Consider the following 18,875-nt stretch of genomic DNA (forward strand, 5'->3'; position numbering starts at 1 on the left):
AGTTAAACTGTGCATCATGTTCACGACACAGCCCAATCTAACCCTTAAAATCTGTTCTCACCTTGTCTAACCTGTGACACAACTGCAGATTTGCCATAAACAGTTACACCTGCAGTACCCACATCTGTCTTTGTCTGTTCCCTTCGACCTGAGGCACTTTGATAAAATAATGAGGAATGCAGACAATCCAGTTTCAAACTCATTCGTTTTTCTCATCTTGCTTACATGTTACTGTGGTGAGTCTGTGAAATTTGTGTACCTATGGGGGTGCTGCTATAAATCCATTAACACCAATAAAACTGTGTAAGAGCTAATGCATCTTCACTGAAATGTGTTTTGACCAGAAATATGGTTCAGAAAAGAACACACAACACATCTTACATGTGACGTGGACTTTACGTGGGTGCCATAATATTATTAGATAATACAATTATAATTCAATAATACAATTCAACATGCACTAATTTTATGTGATGCTTAAGTGGGTTTCAATGTAATAGGTATTTTGTAACCATATTATGCAGTTGTATAACCGTATATTGTACAGTCTTATTTTAAAAGTTACAGATTTACGTAAAATGTATGTATAGAGGCTATAAACGCGTTAATTTAGTGTGTGTTTCTGGGGAACTACACATATATAGCCATATCCTACATGCTAATTTCCTTTTAAACATTAAATATTTTGTTTTATGAAAACATAAAAATAAAGATTTTCAGTGGTTTTCTTAGAAGTAATTAAGCACAGAATTAAATTGTTTACAAAACTATAACATCTGTAAAACGCGCATGATGGACGTTAGGTAACGCCTCTTCTCAGGTGAGCCACGCCTCTGACTGGACATCTCCCCTCTGACTGGACAAGGCTCCCATTTCTTCGCTCTGATTGGAGGAGATGCGTGTCATTCATTTCCTTGGCGTCCATGAAGCGATATTTTACTCAGGTAAGTCTACCTGAGTGACACAGGGAGGGTTTTTGGATACACCGTGCGTCTGGATGTACACACAAGGACGTTTATAACAATCCCGTAAATGTGTATTCGTCATTAGGAATAAGCTCGTGATATTATTTGAGATATAGACATATAGACATGGCAAGTGTAGGAGTGGCCGTTGGCGCGTCGGTTACAGAAGAGCGGGCGGTTTTCACGCAGCTGAAGCCCGTGCGGATGTGTGGAGCGGACGGCCCTGAGGACTCCGTGTTTGAGGACGTTAAACCCGCGGTGAGACTCACACATAATGCTGTAGAAATGGCCTTTATTGCACCGAGAAATAATAATATTTTAATGCCCAAAAATATTTTATGGAACTGAAGCACTTAAATGAATTTAGTCATTATAACCAGTTTCTATATGAATGGGTAGCTTACATTTCCACAAAACCGGCTTATGAACATGTAGCCTAATGTTGTTTACAAAATATGTATAAAATACTGCAAATATTGCACAATATAATTTATAGGAAATATATGCAAGTTTCATCCTCACATTGTGGGGCCACATGCTTTTTTATATACACCTTTATGACGAGTCATTTTGTCAAAAGTTGCTATTAACCTACAAATTATTGGTTTATTACAACGTAAAATATGAAAGGAACAATAGTTAAAATAGGTCCATTTACTTTAATAATTTTTTTTATAGACGCAAGAATACACTAATGCTCACTAACATCAATGGCAGATATGGTGAAACTGAAGTTCAATATATTTTACACCACAGGGAAATGTTTTGACCCAGATAAATTCATAGTCATTAATAGACATCTAAGATGAATTGCATTTGTTCAATGAGAATTTAACTACCTTTAAATGTGTTTTAAAGAGACACGTGCATAAATATCTGCTATGTGCGACAATAATTGTATAGGCCTATACTTTCATTGAATTTAATGATATGGAGCCATTGAACGTCTGAATAGAACATCTAGCATTCTTTATTAGGTTATATGGGATCCTTATCTGGACTCCCACCAACTCTTAACTACCTGAGCCAATGACTGATGACCTCATTGTACTTAAAAGTTCATATGGCCGCAGGTATAACATGCAGGTTGTTGGCTAAACTGACAGGAACAACGTAGGCCCTCAAATGGGCCCTGTTTCATTGTTGACACCTCATGTGGTTAGTGATGAGAAGCTTACCGTTGACCTCATGTGCTTGTCTTTAGCGCTAATTGTTGGTAAAATGTGCCATTGCACGTAACTCCAATTTAATGGGTTATAATCATGTAAATTAAAGGTTTAAACTCAATTAAATGCAATTAGTAAAGTAATCTGAAACCGTTAAAGTCCTTACTTTAACTTAAGATAATTTATTGATTTGTACCATCTAATCTAAAGATAAAAAAGTCTTTATCTGTGTCTGAGTCATTAGTAGTGGTGCCATGCGTCTCTCCTGTAATATCTGCCTAGGTTTTTGTCTGGTCGCCTCAGTGCCACTTGGCATATTGCAGAAGTCAGTGTGGTCATGCCCTCTGCTTTGAAGAGCGGTCAAGATGGTTTCTTTACCAGTCAATGTCTTGAATAGCCAAAACAACTGTTATCTTTTTACCCCATAGCCATAAAACATCATTTTGGTCTCAAAGGTTTTGTTTTCTCTCGCTGGTGCCCTAGAATGATTTGTGCTGTTATGACTCCGTTAAACAGACAAGAGGCCTATCAGTCCATTTTATGGGGATCCATCGACAAATCTCCATCTTTGTGCATTCCTTTTGACCATAAAAGACAATTATTTCTGGGTAAGACTATTTGTGTTGCAATTAGGATGAAGGTCTTTGGACTGACATGGTCTAAAATCAGCAACAAAAACGTAAACAGACATTCGTTATAAATATATATTTGTATTTTAAGAAAAAAAATTATTTCTTATGAAAACAAACACAAATTCTAAAAAATGTATTTTATTATGAATTTTGTGGATTTTGTTATGGTCTGTGGTCTTGAAAGAAAAAATTCTGACCAACACGGAAACATCTAACGTATTTATGTCATAGAACATTGTTAAGCCTAACTCCATTTTTTTTATACCTGAGATACATTTTTATTTAACAGAAAATGCCTACGAACACAGCCTATATCAAAAACACACATTCTTAAATAGTGAATTTAGTCTAGTCCATGAATTTTGTGGGATTTGAGCCATGTTGTCTGTGAAAATTTAGGGAAAAATACCAACCAACATGGAAACCTCCAACGTAACATGGAAAAACATCCAACGTATTAATGTCAAAGGGTATCTTAAAGCCTAGCTCCATCTTCTAGATGTTATCATGCCCTACGATAAAAATTTTAAAGGAAAAACTGCTTATAAACACAGCCTACCACAAACACACTTTCTTTAATAGCGAATTTTGTCTAGTCCATGAATTTTGGGATTTTTGAGCCATGTCTGTAAGGATTTAAGGAGAAAACACTTACCAACATGGAAACCAACGTATTTATGTAAAAGATTATTTTTATGCCTAACTCTGTCTCCTAGTTGTTATCGGCCCCAGAAATACATAACTGGTAGTTGTAAATGTTCTCCAATCATTAACTCACAATTCTTGGGCCAGGGTTCAGCTGCCGTCTTTCCTTTCCTTACACCAGAACCGGAGAACAGAACCATTTGGAGCACAACTAATAGAAAGGGGTCTGTAAGGGTGTACTCACACTATTCAAAACAAACCTCGCTCGGGCACGTTTGACCCCCAAAGCCTGGTTTGTTTAACTAGTGTGATCGCTCTGTACCACGCGCGGGTGCGGATTGGTTAATCGTGCCTCGGCCGAGTTGCAGTGGAGGGCTGCAGCGCGGTTCACTTGGGCTCAAAGTAGTGCACCCTAAGACCAAGGGCACTCTCTTCCACACCAGCACCATCTCCCCACAAGACTCGTTTTAGCCCAGATCTAAAAGCAGGGGTGATCTGGAGCATAATTCAAAAGCTATTTTCCATTAATTACCTGGTTTCCAACGCTGGCCATGAAGTGTGGTATTCTTAATGCTGAGTGAGAAATTGTCTGTGATAAGCACCGTATCCAAAGCAATATGAAATGTTGAAGACATGTCAGCATTTATTGTACATGAGTTATCATACCTGAAAGGATGATGATATTCACACGGTACTTGATACTGCATCAGTTTGTTGCCAAGGAAATGGTTTTCGACAATACTTGTCATAGTGTTGACTTAGCTACCACTTTAGACAGCTGGACATTGCGGTACTGTTGTAGTTGTTATTGCTTAATATGATAAATGCTGGAAGGTTAACAAGCAAAACAATTGCTTAAATACAGTTGGGTTCAAAGGTCTTAGATCACATTAAATATCTTAGATAAAAATAAATATAAACGTGTAAATAACAGTATTAGGATATTCAAATATAATATAAAGTGAGTAAGATTAAATTTTATTTTGGATTCACTTATTAAATAATCTTAGTCACTTTTCCATGTGAACTTCTTTGTATAGAAGGTCAGATTTCTTTACTCCCAAAATAAAAGTACAAAATCTGTCACTGGGGTTCTTTCATAAAGTACACTTTGGTACCTACATGTGCGTATAAGTAACTCAAAGGTTCCTTCCTGTACCAAATGTAAACATTGTAAAAAGTGAAAGCTACTCTACTTAAAAAAACTTCCTTCAGTTGGTTACACCTAAAATATGTAAACATTTTCAACTTAAAGTTGATCCAATTTTTACTTTTTACAGTGTACATATTTGCACCTAAATGGCACATTTTAGGACCTTTTAAAAGGGTAACACCCCAGTGACAACTTTTGTACGATTTATGTATTTATTTATTTATTTATGTTAGTCCAGTGAGTAGTTAAATTTGTATTAAATTAAAACTGAATTGTAATAGATAGCATTTTCCCAAGTGGTCCCACTGCAATGATCTTGAAATGTCTATTTTTGCTAAACCTATGCAGTCATTATGTACTGCACTACCTTCAAACCTGAACTGTTCCAAGACGTGGGTATTTTGGTTGTTCGGGATTTTGCATGTGCTAACCATTTCATCATCAGACATTTGACTTGCCAATTGACTGGTTTTGTAAATCTAGTTTGCAAGTGTTGTGAAAATTCCCTCATTTATCAGGCACTGTATCTTCGAGCACCGTTGCTCCTGAATGGTTCTCCAGTCTACGCTCTTTTAGCGATCTATTTTTGTACACTGTTTGTGCCGATATCTCCTCCAGCTATCGCATGTCAGTGTTTTGGTTTTGCTTTGTGTTCCATGGCTGCCACACCCACAGGGTTTCTGTTTACTCTGTACTGCAGTGGGGCACTTGGAGCTCCGTAGGTTCTCGCTTTGTGTGCGCTATTAAAGCGGGCAGTTGACTCTCACACTGCTTGTACCAGGCTTTCAAGTCACAAATCAACTTCTGTCAACTCTGAAGACAATAACATCATATTCATGCCAAGCTCCCAAATCTCCTTGCTCAAATAGGATCTTTAACAGAATAGACTTTTTTTTAGTCCGTGCAAACTTATCCAGTTACTGGGCAAAGCCTAAAAAAAATGGAATGCACAAAAACTTTAGATGTGCAAAACTGCATTTTTAGAAATGGTTGGAAAAGATATTTAATATTACCAAGATGCGTCACAAGTATTGATAATATGAATGGGGGAGATCGCAATGGTCATTATGGCCGCTCTTGCCTCGCCTTCCAATAAAAGAGCCAATCATCAACCGTTACAGAATAACGTCCTCTGGGGGAGGGACTTTGCACATGTGCAGTAACTAACAAGTCTTGCCTTAAGATCTGTAGGTGTTGTAAATATGGTGGCCCTTTGACGCGACTTCCTTAAAAAGACTTTGTCTGCATTCGAAATCTCTTTAAAATCACGTCTGAATCCAATGTTTGGTTTACTTCCGGACTCATGAGATAGCTTCATTGTATTGTCCCACAATTCTATGCGTGAGCGTGCATGGGGAATGTGATTGGTCAAGTTCGAAAAAATTAAAAGGTGGGCAAAAAAGCGACCAGAGCACAAATTAAGAGTAAATAAGGTTATATTTTCACTTTTTATACATTTTGATTGAGGCAGCGAGGCGACATGTCAGTTGCCTTGGGTTTCGGATGCAGCCTTCGTTACTAGCCAACTGCAATCTACATTTTCTGCCTCTATACCGCCATCTCTGTTTGAAACATAACACTGCAGGTTACTTTGAAGTCAAATGACGTCAAACTCACATTTTTTGCAAAATTGTACCTAACAGCTTAAATTATAAATCAGTATGATAAGCTTACTATTGCGAATCAAGGTAAGGAGACAGTTTTGAACACTGTTGTTTATGTACTTGCTCGATAAAATTTTTGTTCATTTTAACAAAAAATTTAACCTTCAAACCAAGTGATGTTCACATAGGACATGTTTATTGCATTTAAAAACAGCTGGATGAAATGCTATAAATTTTATATGAATCTTGGACTCCAAAGACTGTTTTTTTAATGTTGGATTGTTTTAGTTGCGATCATAAAACAAGCATTACTGCCAAATTTACAATAATATTTTAATGTTGGATTGTTTTAGTTACAAAAAATAACAAGTGAGATGCATCAACCGAAGATTTCTTTGTGATCGTTCATGAATGTAAAGATGCTGACCACATAAAAAACGAAGAAAAAACGTCTAGATCAAATGGTCAACTACACTATTTAACTTGTTGGTTGCTGTTGTGACCCATGTCTATTTATTGTAATCAAATAACGTGTGCAAATATTTGACTAATCATAATTCTAATCATTCAGTGATTGACTCATAAATCATTGCAGACTATAATCATCTTCTGTTTATTTCAGACACGGATGGAGATGGATAAATATTTGCCCCAAAATGGCCTAATGCTGTCCCCACTTATAACAGACAAGCCAAAGTACCGTCGAGACAGTGCCTCCGTGGTGGACGAGTATTTTGCGGATGAAAAACCTACTCCGTACAGCCTTAACATCAACGTCATCCTGCCCAACACCACACACCTCCGTACAGGCCTTTATCGTCCGAACAAACCTCCGGTGCATTCGATCAAAATCGAGCCAGGGGTGGACGAACCCTGCAGCATTCAGACGCTCCCTGACTTCACCTCCGTCTTCAGCGTGCCCCAAACGGTCAACAGCATGTTCATCAAACCGGACATGGGCGTTACAGATGAGCTCCACATTGGCCCTCAGCAGCCTTCGGTATACCAGATGCCCGTCAGCAGTAGCGACCTAGCCACGATGACCTTCTCTCAGAGCCAAGCTATAAATGGAGTTGGCGCGTCTGGCCGAACCATGCTCAATCTGAACACTGTGGCAATAACAACGCAATCCGGCGAATTTGCCATGCCCGAACCTTACTACACTTCACCACAGCCGCACAGTTTGCCTCCGTCGCCACCCAACTCCCAACCCGGAAGTCCGGAGAACCAGGCAGAGCTCATTACATCCATCCCCCCTCCGCCATACCAGGCTAGGATGGGTATGAAGATTGGACAGATGACCCCTCACTCCATGCTAATGGCCCATGGTCAGGGCGTCCTCACGGGGCCTAGATACAACCGACGAAACAACCCTGAGCTGGAGAAGAGGAGAATTCATCACTGTGACTTCCCAGGTTAGTGTTTTATGTAGATATGTTTGGATTATATTTGAGCTTGTCTATATATTGATAGATCTTAACTAAACTTAACTAGAGGAAGGATAGATAAATGCTTAGGGGGTTACTTGGTTTACCAATATTATAATCAATTTATGGGTCGCAATATTGATGACTTTGTATTTCTGATGCTTTTGTTGATTACTTTGATGTATTAAAGAGAATTATTTATTGGGTGACATAGCTTTCAGGCAAGTAAACCATCACAATTTCACAGAAATTTCACAGACAAATCCGACTTAGCTGAGGTTTCCATATACGTTTGTGAAATAACATCCCATTTTATCCATCAGGATGCACCAAAGTTTACACAAAGAGCTCCCATTTGAAAGCACACCAGAGGACTCATACAGGTAAGAAACTGAAATCATTCTGTAACACAGACACATTTAAGTTTGAAGCAACACAAATCCGGCATAGTATGGAGAGAGATGTAGAAAGACATAGTACAGGGTGGAGGGAGAGCTTAATTGACTCTTTTCATGCTTTTATACACATTGTGTCTGCATGCCTGTACAAGCCCGCATGCTTTCCCGAGGGGGAAATCGCCGAGCGGTGGAGGAAAAACCTGTTCCTCTTGCTTTTTCTGTCTGCGTTCGGCGGGGGGAGGAGGTGTACGCCACTGCTCGAAAAGAACTCGGCAGTTTCGCCACGTTCATCTCTCTGTGTAACACGAAACCCACTGGAATCCCACCACACTTGAATGAAACCCAAATCTTCCCACCTCATACTCCAGTAGGGCATCATTTTTTTACGTTAAGCTGATAAAAGCAGCTTTCCCGCCCATTTGCCCCTTTTCTTCTTGGCTTTCCATTTCGGGGTGGTCACACAAATGCGGAGGGATTCCCTTTAGCCTGAGGTATCAGTATTGTTGTGCTCTCATTCACCGGCGCCTCGAGGTGTATTCACGAGTCTGTTAAAGCTCATGCGGCGGGTTCGTTCCCATGCGGCGCAGAGGCAAAGGGAGAAGCTGGTTCAGCAGTGCAACAAGTATTAGCATGGATGAAACCAAAGGAATAATCCACTTGAGGCCATGCATTACAGTAATTTCACTGCGGGGAAGGGTTGTTCTTCATGACACAAAGAGAGATAAATCACTATATTGCATACATTTGAGAGACTTAGTGCTTTGGTGGTAAACGTAATATAAGGTGATAGAAAACATATAGAATTAACTATTAATAAATAGTTCTTATTAATGATAATAATGAGTAAAATAATTAATTAGCCTTACTGGGGCAAAAAATTGGGGTCACTGGGGTAGTACCATTAATAAAGTGACACCCCACTTTTTTTAAATTAGGCTTATTTTCCCGCTCCTCTAGAGTTAAACAATTGATTTTTACCGTTTTGGAATCCATTAAGCCGATCTCGGGGTCTGGTGCTACCACTTTTAGCATAGCTTAGCATAATCCGTTGAATCTGATTAGACCATTAGCATTGCGCTTAAAAAAAATAAGAGTTTCGATTTAAAACTCTTCTGTAGTTACATCGTGTAAGACTGACGGAAAATTTAAAGTTGCAGCAGGCGCAATGATATTACGCAGTGGCCGAAAATAGTCCCCTGCTATTGAAAGTTAGCAAGGGGAATATTTTTTGGCACTGCATAATATGTTATGCAAAGTCCTAATTATTACGCAAGAATGAGAGTATAGTTCATAGCCATATCGATGTAGAAAATCGCAACTTTTAATTTTCCGTCGGTCTTAGTACACGATGTAACTACAGAAGAGTCAAGTTTTAAATGGAAAAAATATAAAAAATCTTTGGTAATTTTTAGCGCGATGCTAATGGTCTAATCAGATTCAATGGATTGTGCTAAGCTATGCTAAAAGTGGTACCGCCAGACCCGGAGATCAATTGAATGGATTCCAAAATGGTAAAAATCAAATGTTTAACTCTAGTGGAGCTGGAAAAGGAGCATATTTTCAAAAAAAGTGGAATGCTCCTTTCAAGAGATAGTTCACCCAAAAATGAAAGTTCTGTCATCATTTACTCGTCCATGTTGTTGCACACCTGTATACATTTCTTTGTTCTGATAAACACAAAGTAAGATATTTTGAGAAATGTTTGTAACTAAACCCCACTAGACCCCATTTACTTCCATAATATTATTTTTTCCTACTATGGAAGTGAATGGGGTCCACGAACGGTTGGGTTACAAACATTCCTTAAAATATCTTCCTTTGTGTTCATCAGAACAAAGAAATTTATACAGGTTTGTAACAACATAAAAGTGAGTAAATGATAACAGAACTTTCATTTTTGGGTGAACTATCCCTTTAAAAATACACCTTAATACCTCAACGGTACATACTGGTATCAAATGTATACATATCTGTACATAAAACATACATAGTAGGAAACTTTATAAATGGTACTGACCCTGTGACAGATTTTGTACATCTTTTCTAAGAGCCAAGGAACGTGGTACATTCATATAAAATGGGTATTTATTGGTGTTTCACAACAACGTTAAATGCAGATCTTCAAATCAGAAATTGATGTACACTATAAGGGTGTTTCACAATGCCATAGAAAACTCATTTTTGCCTTAATGGTTTCATAAAGAACCTTTAACATCTAAAGAACCGTTCTGCTTAATAAAAGTTCTTTGTAGTGAAATTAGATTATAAAAGTTGAGAAATTTGACTGAATGATTCTTTGGGGAACCAAAAATGGTTATTCTATGGCATTACTAGCTATGTTTCCATCCAAAGTTGCGTATTAAACTTATGTGCATATTTGAAATATCGCATTACACATTTGTGAATAAAGCAGCATTTCCATCCAGTAAGCTGAAGAGAGCAAAATCGTCACTTCCAGATAAACTGTCACTAAATATCAGTAAGAAAAGTATAAAGTCACTGTATTTAACCATTTTTGTGTATAATGACCTCAGAGCGCACAGATGAAACACTATACACCTGTTTTGAGATTTGCTTTCAACTGCTGTTTGAGTTGACAGTCAACTAAGACAGTCCTGTAAAGTAATATTGCCAAACCATTGAGATGACAGACTTCCGATTCATTTCAGAACTTCCAAAATCGCGGTTTGAACTTAACTTCCGGTCTTTGACTTCTTTGTTTGTTTAATAGTCTGACTAGCGGCTAAACTGAACTCTTGAACAAATACCTCGTCGAAAATAACAAATGTTTTGGTTTTCTAAAGACGTGGAGTGATGGCGATCATGGATCACTGCTATGCGAAGGGAGGTTTAGCAGCCGATCTGTAGTTAAAATTTTATACATTATATAGTACACATTTTACACAGTAACATTAGCTCGGTATAGTTTTTGATACACTTTAGCTGTGATTTGACCCAAGGTAATTTACTTGTTGTTCATTTAGCTTATTATCAGAAATAAACTACTCTTAAGTAGTTTACCAGAAGTTACGTTTGTTCCACGAAAGCCGTTTGTTTATGTTGTTACTGCTGAAACCGTATATAGATGCTGTGCAGTGAGTTTTGTAAGCTGGTTAGTCCAACTCGCAAATATACGTGACTTTTTTGATGTGCGTAGACGTATTTCTATCTTAGTTCATGCGCATGTTTTCTTATCTGATTAGACATTTATCCGACTAAATTATTTGCGTCCTTTTTTAATGCACATTTTTCGAATTCATGTGCATCTTGGCGTTCTCATCCAGTGTTTTTATGCGATACTTCAAAATGCTCATAAAAATAGGTGGATGGAAACATAGCTACCTTGTATGTTTTCCATGAGCCTTTGGATCCTCCATCACGCCGATGTTCTGTCTTTCAACGTCGTATGTTTATGTTGACACAGATCAGGTTGTCATTTCCCAGGTGAAGAGTTTTGTTTCAAAAGACATTGGGGGCTGGGAATGAGACCACCACAGTGAAAGCTGACAAACAATGAGCTCTAGAACATTCGGTGCTAAATTTAGTTGAACGTTATGACAGATTGACGACACCTGTAATTTGGATGTCTACAGGAATGATGTGTACTGGACAGAAGATGAAAAGAGACGATAATCAGTGAAAGTATATCAGGATGTTCTCTCTGTAAGCAATAAAAATAAGCTGGCCAAACTTGTTTTGCGGTTAGCCAAGGTTATGCATACGGTTTTTAAAAACATTTGCCAGTTTGGTGGAGCATATCTAAGTGTGCTTTTAAGAAATGTATATGAATACTTTTCAAAGTTATAACCTGTCCTCGTATTAACAATAAGAGATAGTTAAAAGCTGTTCACCTTGTTAATGATGATTCTTTTAACCAATTGCTTTGAGGGCTGCTATTATCGTCGTAATTGAACTTGTTGCCCACCTTACTCAAACAGAAGCCACTGATAAAGGTCGCGCATTGGGGATTTTATGAGGATCCCTGTGAGTTTGCTTGCAGTTATTGTGTAACATCACAACAGATTTTATGATACTATGCATCACATGCTTGCTGACATTACACAACAAGAGAAAATAAACTTGTCATTACACCGATTTAAATGATTAAGGATTACACACAATCTGACTTACACGATAAACTTTCATGTTACCACACATGCTCGATTTTTATTGAGGTTAGCCAAATCACAGTCTACTACTATAATGGTTCAATGCAAAATATTTCAAATTCTGTTAGCAACATTCAACTTCCACATTTTTATGTCTTTATAATAGTTGCGCTTGTGTGTGTGTGTGTGCAGTAAAATGCTTTAGCGATAACAGATTAGCCGTTGCACAACCGCCAGCTAACCAAATAATATCTCTCAGTTGTTTGAGCTTGTTGGTCCCTAAACACAGATTCCACGAGCTGAAGTGTTTGATAGGGGAGCTTTAGCTCATTCAGACCCTAAGTAATTGAAGTCTTTTGTCAGCTTGATAGAAGAGCGTTTGTTTGTCTATTTTTGAATTCTGTTTTCATGTATAGAAAACGCTGGACTACAATAGCCAGGGTTCAATTATACACAGCTTTTAGCACAAACCAAGCGGCGAATTTTTGCTCTTGTTGGAAACTTCCTACAGTATATCGAACCTTTCACCCCCTAAGCTGACACACAGCTGCACTGTTTCACCCCATTTATATAAAGTTTATTCTTTGCTTCCTTTTTCTCTATTTTTATTTCTTTTTGTTTCTTATTTCTCATTCGGACAGTCGAAAAATAGCATTTCACTGCATGTGTACCATGTATAAATCTGTATTTGACAAATTAAACTTGAACTTGAACTTGATAGTTCACTGAAAAATTACGTTTTTGTCATCATTTACTCACCCGCATGTTGTTTCAAACCTGTATACATTACTTTGTTCTGATGAACACAAAGGAAGATATTTTATTTCCAATAGTACTGTGGAGGTGAATGGTGCCCCAGATCATTCCTTAAAAAAATATCTTCCTTTGTGTCAAAGTAATGTATACAGGTGGTGTTGGAACAACATGAAAGTGAGTAAATAATGACAGTGTTTTTATTTTAAGTAAACTATCCCTTTAAGAACTGTAAAATTATTTGACTTAAAGTCGCAATGAAATTGAAATGAAAAACTATATATGTATTTTTAATAGTGTGGTATTATTAACAAATGACTTATCTGTGAGCTTCATTATTTTTTAAAAATTCGTGTGTGCTCATAATCTTTAATCAAAAATGCAAATCTCCTCCCCTCCTCAAAACGATCTCTCTTCACTTCCGGTCAAAAGTATGGCAGGTGGGCGGGGTCCGGGAGAAGATCGCAGTGATTAGCAATTAGCAACACGACCCAACTTCAAACGATCCAATCAGATCTCGATGGACAAATTCAAATCCAGCCCTGCCTTATTTCATCTCAAAAGCCGTTTCATTCGGATATACGTCACCACGGGGAAAATAAGGCAATCGCTACTTCCGTTTCATGGCGACTTTAAAGGGAAAGTTCACCCAAAAATGAAACATCTGACATCATTTACAAACATGTAGAAATGTATTTTTTCTGATGAACACGAATAAAGATATTTTGAGGAATGTTTGTAACAAAGCAAATTTGGGGCACCATTGACTTCAATAGTTCCTATAATACTATGGAAGTGAATGGTGCCCCAGATCATTCCTTAAAAATATCTTCCTTTGTGTCAAAATAATTTATACAGGTGTTGTTGGAACAACATGAGAGAGAGTAAATAATGACAGTATTTTTATTTTTAGCAAACTATCTTTTTAAGAACTGTAAAATTATTTGATTTAAAGGGAGAGTTCACCCAAAAATGAAAAGTCTGTCATCATTTACAAACATGTAGAAATTTCATGAACACGAATGAAGTTATTTTGAGGAATGTTTGTAACCAAACCGTTCACGAGCAGTGTCATGTGTGTTGCTCATGTTTTCAAAATATGTGTTTGTTGCGTAATGTGAAACATGTGCATCACGTGTTTTGTCAAAATAAGTGTCTGCTGCACACGGGTCGAAACCGTTTATGATAAAGGGACGTTCACAAAATTTTCATTTTTGGGTGAACTATCCCTTTAAGTTCAACTGTAGGACTGTGAGCCTTGACATAAAAACATATGTTGTGATTTTGGCATTGACTACCTTGGTGGAAATTGTATGAAAAAACAGACTAAATCTAATTTTCATCTAAGCTGTAAAAATGTGTTGATTTCCCTTAAAAAAGTAAGTTACCTAGTTAAAGTTGATTTGATTTAAGTTGACCCAAAAAAGTTGTTTAAAAATATTCTCAACAAATATTTTTTTTAAGTTGAAATATCTCTTTAACTATTTTAAAACAACCAGGTAACTTACTTTTTTAAGCTAAACTAACAAAATACAAAAGAAAATGCAGCATGAATTTAAAACAACTTGATTTTGGCAGTCAATTCAACCTACTTTCTTAAGTTTTATCTTGTAAAAAGTAAACATAACTTATAAAAACTGTTTAAATTGTTTAACTTAATTTACTCAAGTTAAAGTAACATAAAAATACATGCATATCTTTTTACAGTGTATAGGTATATTTTTGGCTGGCACATTTTTCTATTTGTCATCCGATGTTTGTTTTGATCTTTAATGTTAACTAAGGACACCTGTGCTAAATAAAACGTGTTAGTTACCATTCAGGATTTTCAACATTAACCCATCATACACAAAAACCTGCCAAGATTTCTCACTGAAGTGGCATGTGTTAACAAAATTCACAGGCTGTTGGTACATTATTGGAATATTTTGTGATGTATAATCTATAATACGTACTCACACACAGTAATAGTTTTTAAGTGATATTGTCAAACGTTTGTGCGTCTGTGTCCCGAATGATCTTTATCCCATCATTCTGAAGCTTTTGAGGATTGAACGCTGTGGCAAACCTCACAATGTCAGATCTTATCACCATGTGTATAAAGCGCTATGTAAATGACTTCCGTGTTTACACATGGGAGTTGTATTACTCCCCAAACCGCAAGCACATACTCGTCTAATTCCTCTATAACTGCCATTTAAAACGTTCTGATATATACACACAGACGTTGCAAGTTCAAGCTGGACTTTGTATGTGGCTGTCATGTGTGGACGCTGAAAGATTACTGTGGATTAAAATAAGTGCTGGTTGGTTTCTTCAAGGCCTTTGCTTTACCACAGAGACGATTTCGCTCATTAATGTTGTTAGACTCTTTCATGTGGTCACTTTCAAGATGAGCCGCAGGTTAAATATAGAGGGCTTATTGTGAGAAAGGAAAATATATCACCCCTTTTAAATGAATGTTTTTAACAAAATCGCTTTTTTGTTTTTATAGGTGAAAAGCCATACCGGTGCAGTTGGGAGGGATGTGACTGGCGCTTCGCCCGATCGGATGAATTGACGCGGCATTACCGCAAACACACAGGGGCGAAACCGTTCAAATGCATCGCCTGCAGTCGCTGCTTCTCCCGTTCGGACCACCTGGCGCTGCACATGAAGCGCCATCAAAACTAAAGGACTTTATATTTGTACTTTTCACATAAATATTTCAATCATTTTTAAACGGCGATCAAAAAATAGTATACAATATACTACAAGTACAAGCTCTGCCAATTACACACAGGACTCGATGCTTATAGACCGGACATTATATGACACCGTCAAAGAAAGAGCGTAAAAGGATGTATAGTGTACATATGTTTTGTATGTGTTTATTGTGAAATGTTATGAATTTAATACTTGACCTCCATCATGTTTAAATTTGAAAATGCATTTGTTGGGACCATAAATGTCTTCCTAATAACTTGAAATGTAAGGCTTGAATTAATCAGTCCAAATTAATTTAGATATTTTAACATTAAAATCTAGTGTAATGTAGTTAAAACGTGTGACCACAAAACCATAAGAGTCAATAAAAAAAATTACATCTAAAAATCTGAAATATTGGTGAAAAAAATCCAAATATTAATAACATTTAAAGTTATTAAATTACATCATTAGCAACTGCATCACAAAAAAATTAAAGTTTTGATATATTTATAGTAACAAATTTACTAAATATCTTCGTGGACCATGATCTTTAATTTATATCTTAATAATAAAGAAAAATTATTATTTTGGGCCATACAATGTACTGTTGGCTATACCCGTGCTACTTAAGACTTGCGTTTTGTGGTCCAAGGTTACATATTTGTATGGAAATCCCCCACCCCTATTGAAAATCTTAAGATGTTTGCTTTTGGATACGATACTGCCATACAAAACTGAGTTACCCTGATGTTTGCTTTTCTCACAGTTCTGTGTCTATGGTTACAGATCTTTATAGGATTGTGTAAAAAGCACGGCTCTATATATAATTCACTGCTTTATAGCTTTTCTGCTCTTTGCATGTCTCAGAAAATGGATGATGGGTGTGCATTACTAAGACAGTTCAGCCTTCATTTTAGTATGAAAAATTTGAGCTATTGCTAAAACAAATGCATTTGACAGAGTTATTTCAACAACAGCAGATTGTTTATTGAAAAACAACATAAACATTGCAACATTTTTGTATCAAGATTCACCCTTTAAATAAAATCCACTTTACAAGGTCACGTAGAAGGAAGTACCTCACATTTGTCCCCTCAAGAACAAACCTTTTCTGTGTTTTGAATGCGATGAGAGCATGACAGGCTGTATGCTGGAGCGACCACACTGTTTTTAAGAGTTCTCAAGTCCCCTTCATCTTTGTACATGTCACAGTTATGAAGGTGATGTAAATACTTGTAAATACTTTGAAGCTGATTTTGACTTTTTATTATGAACAAATGGGATTTTGTTAAGCTTGTCTTGAATGTGGGTGAATAGATCTGGCAAACTAAGTGATGATCGGTTTAACATTTTGTATTTTCTTGTCGAGTACAGAATTTTGAAAATAAAAGAACAATCACATTGTGTGGCGTGCATTCTTTTCATTGTGCAATTCTGTGGTCACGTGTACACGTGTTGGTGACATATCGATACTGGAATGTCATGTGAATATATCGATAATTATTCGTATTTGCAACATTATGCATTTCTTAGAAATGTAACAAGACGGACCTGTTTACATTTCTCGTTTTTGACATATTGTCAGAGATTATTATAAATGACCGTCGGTAGTTTCATGGAAAAGTGTTAAAAGTCTGATTGATTGCCTTTAGGTTTCAGACCACTTAAAGTTAATTATTGCTTTAACCTTGACCTCTCGGAGAAGATTGTGAGGATTTAAAGTTTCTGCAGTTTTTGAAATGGTGCCTAAAACAACTTTCTATATTTCTTATTAAATGAAAGCGAGACACACCTCTATTATTAAGGCATTAAGTTGATATATTGATAAAACAGTGAGTCAGCTGCTATAGTGATATTCAGAAAAACAGCAGCAAGTGGCAAAGTCATAAAACTGGGTGGAGATGAGCTTAGCTTAGATGGAAACAAATAATTGCACTGTCTGACAAGATAATTTACTGAATGAAATCCAGCACACAATGAGATGATTACTACTTGGAGGGTTACGCCCTTGTTTTCATTATGCTACAGCATGTGTTGTATATGCTGAAAATAAATCGAATAAAACAACACAGCTCTGAAGAAAATGTAAAAATAACTTTGTTTTTCCGAGAATACAATGTGATAAAAGTCATTGCTCACTCCTTTTAATGCAGCGCCAGTTAAAATAATCACTTAATAATGAAATATGCATAGCATAATGAAATGCAATTTTTTTAAATGCATTGTGTTGTTGACCATCACTCTTCATAAACCAAAGGAAAGCCCTTGTTATTGTCAGTGTATCTCAGGGTCAGTGTTAATCATTATCACATCAGTTGAGAAGTGAGTGCCATAAAGGTTCAGCCTATAACAAACAAATGCTTACATGGTAAAGTCCTGATTTTATCAGTCATACTAAAAAAAGAAAATATATTTGATGTTTTTTGAAATGATGAGACTTTAAAATATGACAGTGACATTTTACAGGTGTATGTAATGTGTTTGGGTGGGGCAGCACTGAATGCTTCACCAAGAGCTGTTACAAATCTGCACCACTAGAGGGCGCTGTCACGTGACTGCGATCACCACCAGTCCTAAACAATCAGCACCATTACATTACATTACACATTCAATTATTTATATAAAATGAATGTGATGTGGGTTTATTAAATTATCTTTTAAAAATAAATTTAATATCACAAGCATGATGGGAAAACGTAGGTTGTGTTTTCAATGAGATCATTTTAAGAAAAAATATTAAATAGCTTTTTAATGTTTATGTCTTACTGTAACATGTTGGTCAATTAATATCATATACATTACTGTTGCTTAACCCTTTAACCATCAACCCCCTCCTTTTTGAGTGGGGGGGGGGGTAAAAAGGTGATGTGCACATTCAAATGGCTATAACTCAGGAATGAAGCAAAAACTTCAAAGTGTTTAAAGAAGTAAATATTAAATAAAAAAGTTGTACCAGTTTAAATGAATTTAAAAAAATTAAAAGTAATGCAATAAAGTATTTATTTTATATTTTTTTTAAAACATAAAAATGAAAATGGTTTACACCCAAAATGGTAAAAAAATAAATCTCAACTAGTTCTGAACCAAGAGGTTTCTGTAACACTTTTAGTGGTTTTACCAACGAAGGCCACTAGGTGTCAATGGTTAGCTGTATTATCTTGTCACAAATTAATAAATTACTGTACCTGCACTTTTATAAATGCAAAAAGGCTTTACAATGTGAAAACTACATTTTTATATGATATATAGTTTGTCACGAGTTTTGAAGATTCATAGATTAATTTGAAAAATATTAGAATTATGAATATATACGAATTTATCTGTACTCCTATGGG

General features: G+C 36.5%; 1 protein-coding gene across 1 annotated transcript; it reads left to right on the forward strand.

Moving 5' to 3' along the window:
- The first annotated feature begins 948 nt into the window (after nt 1–948).
- klf5l (Kruppel like factor 5 like) lies at nt 949–16,944 on the forward strand. Its single transcript, XM_065287374.1, has 4 exons — nt 949–1,223; nt 6,788–7,580; nt 7,916–7,975; nt 15,347–16,944. Exons 1-4 carry the CDS (start codon nt 1,092–1,094, stop codon nt 15,523–15,525), a joined length of 1,164 nt encoding a protein of 387 aa, XP_065143446.1. The 5' UTR covers nt 949–1,091; the 3' UTR covers nt 15,526–16,944.
- The last annotated feature ends 1,931 nt before the right edge of the window (nt 16,945–18,875 follow it).

This window comes from Paramisgurnus dabryanus, chromosome 18 (genome assembly GCF_030506205.2).
Source record: "Paramisgurnus dabryanus chromosome 18, PD_genome_1.1, whole genome shotgun sequence".
Classification (NCBI taxonomy): Eukaryota; Metazoa; Chordata; class Actinopteri; order Cypriniformes; family Cobitidae; genus Paramisgurnus; species Paramisgurnus dabryanus.